Source organism: Pyrgilauda ruficollis, unplaced genomic scaffold, assembly GCF_017590135.1.
Source record: "Pyrgilauda ruficollis isolate IOZ18807 unplaced genomic scaffold, ASM1759013v1 scaffold23, whole genome shotgun sequence".
Classification (NCBI taxonomy): domain Eukaryota; kingdom Metazoa; phylum Chordata; class Aves; order Passeriformes; family Passeridae; genus Pyrgilauda; species Pyrgilauda ruficollis.
This window is the reverse complement of record NW_024522539.1, coordinates 7,446,265-7,449,932: the sequence shown is the minus strand read 5'-3', so window position 1 is coordinate 7,449,932 and position 3,668 is coordinate 7,446,265. Positions and strand designations below refer to the sequence as shown.

At 38.9% G+C, this 3,668-nt stretch overlaps 1 protein-coding gene across 1 annotated transcript; it reads left to right on the top strand.

Moving 5' to 3' along the window:
• Nucleotides 1-624: 624 nt before the first annotated feature.
• On the top strand, nucleotides 625-2,983 carry BCL2A1 (BCL2 related protein A1). Its single transcript, XM_041469256.1, has 2 exons — nucleotides 625-1,044; nucleotides 2,512-2,983. Exons 1-2 carry the CDS (start codon nucleotides 625-627, stop codon nucleotides 2,614-2,616), a joined length of 525 nt encoding a protein of 174 aa, XP_041325190.1. The 3' UTR covers nucleotides 2,617-2,983.
• The last annotated feature ends 685 nt before the right edge of the window (nucleotides 2,984-3,668 follow it).

The window sequence follows — 3,668 nt, the reverse complement described above, 5'->3', positions numbered from 1 at the left end:
TGCTCCCACTTTTTGCACTTCCCTAAAACTCCCTGAGTGCTGAAGAAAGTTTATCCATTCTTCTATCCTGTTGGGAACATCTACCAGTTTCTTCACAAAGTTGTGACCAGAAATAACGCATAAACCTGCAATACAGATTGCAGCCTTAACCCTGGCAGCGAGGAGATTGCACTGGGGGTGCTGGGCGTCTGCACCTCCAGCAGCATGCACTTTTTGGGCACGTTTGTTCAAGCCAAATGCCAAACCTTTGCTAGCACACACCATTCTTGGAATTTTGCAAGCCAAATGCCAAACCTTTGCTAGTGGTATGTAACAAAAGTCCCTAGAAAATGCCAAGTTATGCTTCTAAAGAATGTGGTAAAATCTGGTCGATTTTAGTTGCGGAATCACACTATTTGGAGAAATAAATCACTCAAGACATAAAAGGAGACAATTTTTCTTTCATTTCCTCTGTGACATATTCCCCAACGCAGCCATTAAGTCACTACCTTCTACAGGAAATTCTGTGGTAAAACCAGAAAGATTCCATCAAAACTGACGAAACAAAACCGTGTGCATGTCCTGTGGCTGCTCACTGCCGAGCCTGACTGCGAGCAGTGAGCTGCTCCCTGCACTCTGGATTGAATGGAAACTGCTGAGTTCTATTACGTTTATTACTTAGCCCAGGATTATCTGCAGTATGTGCTCCAGGAATCACACCTCGGACCAGCCCAGACCAGGGTTGCTCATGTCTTGAGAACCATGGCATCCTCTCTGCAAGACCAAACCGAGGAGGCTCTCAGGCCACTCCTGGACAGGATTGACATCACCTCTGTAGCTGTTGCCAAGAGAATTTTCAATGGAGTCATGGATGAAAAGTTTGCTGATGGAAATACTAACTGGGGACGAATTATGACCATATTTACATTTGGAGGTCTTCTCACCAAGAAGCTTCAAGAGCATGGGGTTCAGCTGACTGCAGAGGAGAAGGAGCAGATCTCTTATTTCATCACAGAGTACATCATAAACAACAAAGCCGAATGGATTGATGCGAATGGTGGCTGGGTGAGTTTCTCATTTTCCACCAAAATCTACATTAGCAGATTTCATTAATTATTGCTACAGACACTGTCTAAACCATTTTATTCAGGGTTTCATTTGGTGGCTTAATATTTGGTGTCTGGAATGTCTCACTGAGACTCAGAGTGAGAGCTTTGCTTCTGCTTTAAACAGAAGAGTGATAAAAGACAACTTTATTTTTAAAAGGCACTTGCCAATTTTGAATGACAGGATCATATCGTAATCCAGGTTGAGAATGACCTTGGAAAATCATTTGGTCCAGCGTCCCACTCAAAGCAGGTTAAACCACACATACCCTGAAATTTCCATTATTAAATCTAAAATTAAGTGATATCCTAAGGTCAGCGCAGCAATTTTGCTTTCATAGAGAAGTTGGTCCAAAAATACTTAAGTTCAATGTAAGGAAAGAATACACAGTTGTGATCCTCACAAATGAAGTCAGCACTTTTGTTGTGGATTTCAACAAAGCCATTATTTAATCCACCAAATCAGTTTTACTTACAACAAATATACTGGTAAGTACAACTGGCATTAAATCTTTTCTGTTTGGACTGAGATAATCCTAGAACTTTCATCTATGAATGGTCAATGCTGAGGAAAATACTTGCTACTAAGTGGACTGTTTTGCCAAGCTGCTGAAATTCCCATTCTGCCAGTGAAGGGAAATATCCTTTCACTCTGCAAAGTTTCATCCCACCAATACTTTTTTTTTTTTTTTTTTTTTTTTTGCAGCTGGGGGAATTTGAGCATTAATGACACCAGTGTCAGTTATTTCCTTGGTACTTTTCTCCTTTCCTTATATGTAAATGTTACTTTTTCTTTCCACCCCCTCTCATCCCACTTCTCTCATATTTCCTTCTACTTTTCCCCCCTGATTTATTTTCTAGTGTCTTGCTTTTCCTTTTTTCCCCCTTTCTGCTTGTTTTAATCCTTCTCTGTCTGTAGTAGCAAAAAAAGGTGATAGCAGCTCTTGGCTCCTTGATACATTGGATTTATTATAGAAGATTATCTTTCCATCTCCTTCAAATAGAGTCAATTTTATTTTAGAGAAGTATCAACTCCTGGCAACACTCTGTCATAATAGGTGGCTCATCATAGTAGAATAAGGAAGCTTAAAGGAAGATATTTCTGGGTGTATTACTACATCAGAAACATAGTACTTGTACCTTCCTGGAAGATGTGGGCTCAGATGATAGAGGTCATGTTTGTTTTCTATTTACACAGGGAGGGCATAGCCTTGACTTGGAGATGAAACAAGCATTCAGCAAGGTGCAGCTATTTTAAGTTGCTATTTTTAAAGAGCTATTCATCTTTTGGAGGTAGAGCTCTGAAAAGCTGTCCCTCACTGCACAGTGCAGCAGCACTGTTAGATTAATCTGACACAGAGAGTGGTGTGGTTTCCCTACATGCTGGTTTTCAGCTGTCCCTAACTGGGCGTGTTCTTTTCCACAGGAAAATGGCTTCCTAACAAAGTTTGAAAGAAGATCACTACTGTCCTTCTCCAAAATTACAGCCCTGTTCATAGCTGTTGTTTCCTTGTTCAGAGAGTACTACTGAAGTAAAAGGATCTGCCATTCATGTGTAATCTAGATATTGCCACAAACTTCACTTCTCAGCCTTCCTCCAAGCAATATCAACAAGAGAATAATTTCCTTCCATAATTTGTTTTTAATTTATTTGTATTTATTTTGACTAAATACAATGATTAATATGCTATCCTAATTACCAAATCTGAAGACGAGATCCTTCCACAGGGGAACCTGCACAACATCATGCAGCAATTCAAGTCCACCTTTCCAGGCAGGATTGCTTCGAGACCATTTTCCACATCCAGACAGCTCTTGGAATCTCTCTTGCATCTCCATGAAAGGACATTGTTTCAGTGAAATACAATCCAATGGGTTAAGAAACAAGTTTTTATGTCATTTGTTTTGTAAATGAAATACTACTGTAATGCATTTTATTGCAACCTCTGTATAAGAAAAAGGCCGGGGGGGGGGGGGGGGGGGTGGATTTTTGTGAAGAAAAAAGAAATGGGAACTCCAGTATAGAAATGGGTAGAAGTTACTGACACAGACTAAGCAATTTCTATGGCAAGAACTGTTTGTGGAAGCTAGCAACTTAAAAATGTGCACTCACTTACTGTTATAGCAATGGTATGTGTTTCTGTGCTGTATTTTTTAATAGCTCACATCTACAATGAATGTTCTTTCATATTTGTGTGATGTAGTCATCTGGCTGAATGTTTTTTAAACTAGATGTTTAAAAATAGGCAAGTAAAAATATGTTTAAATGAGAAATTTGTGTAAATACACTAATATTTTAAGAAAATACATTAAAATATGTATTTTAAAGCCTTAAGATTGGTCTCATTTTTTCCAGAAAAATTGGAGCATGGGAAAAGATTTGTCTGAGCAAGATAATCTTAGCAGAGTTATCAAAATGCTGCTGGAAAATCTAAGTAGTTTATGGATTTGACCTGAGATCCATGGATGTCAAGATTTTCATTTTCTGTAGTACTTTTTAGGTACTATCTGGTAGCTTGCATAAGATACAGATATCTTGTGGCAAAATAAATAAACTGGATCAGCTCTGATGACAGTAATCAG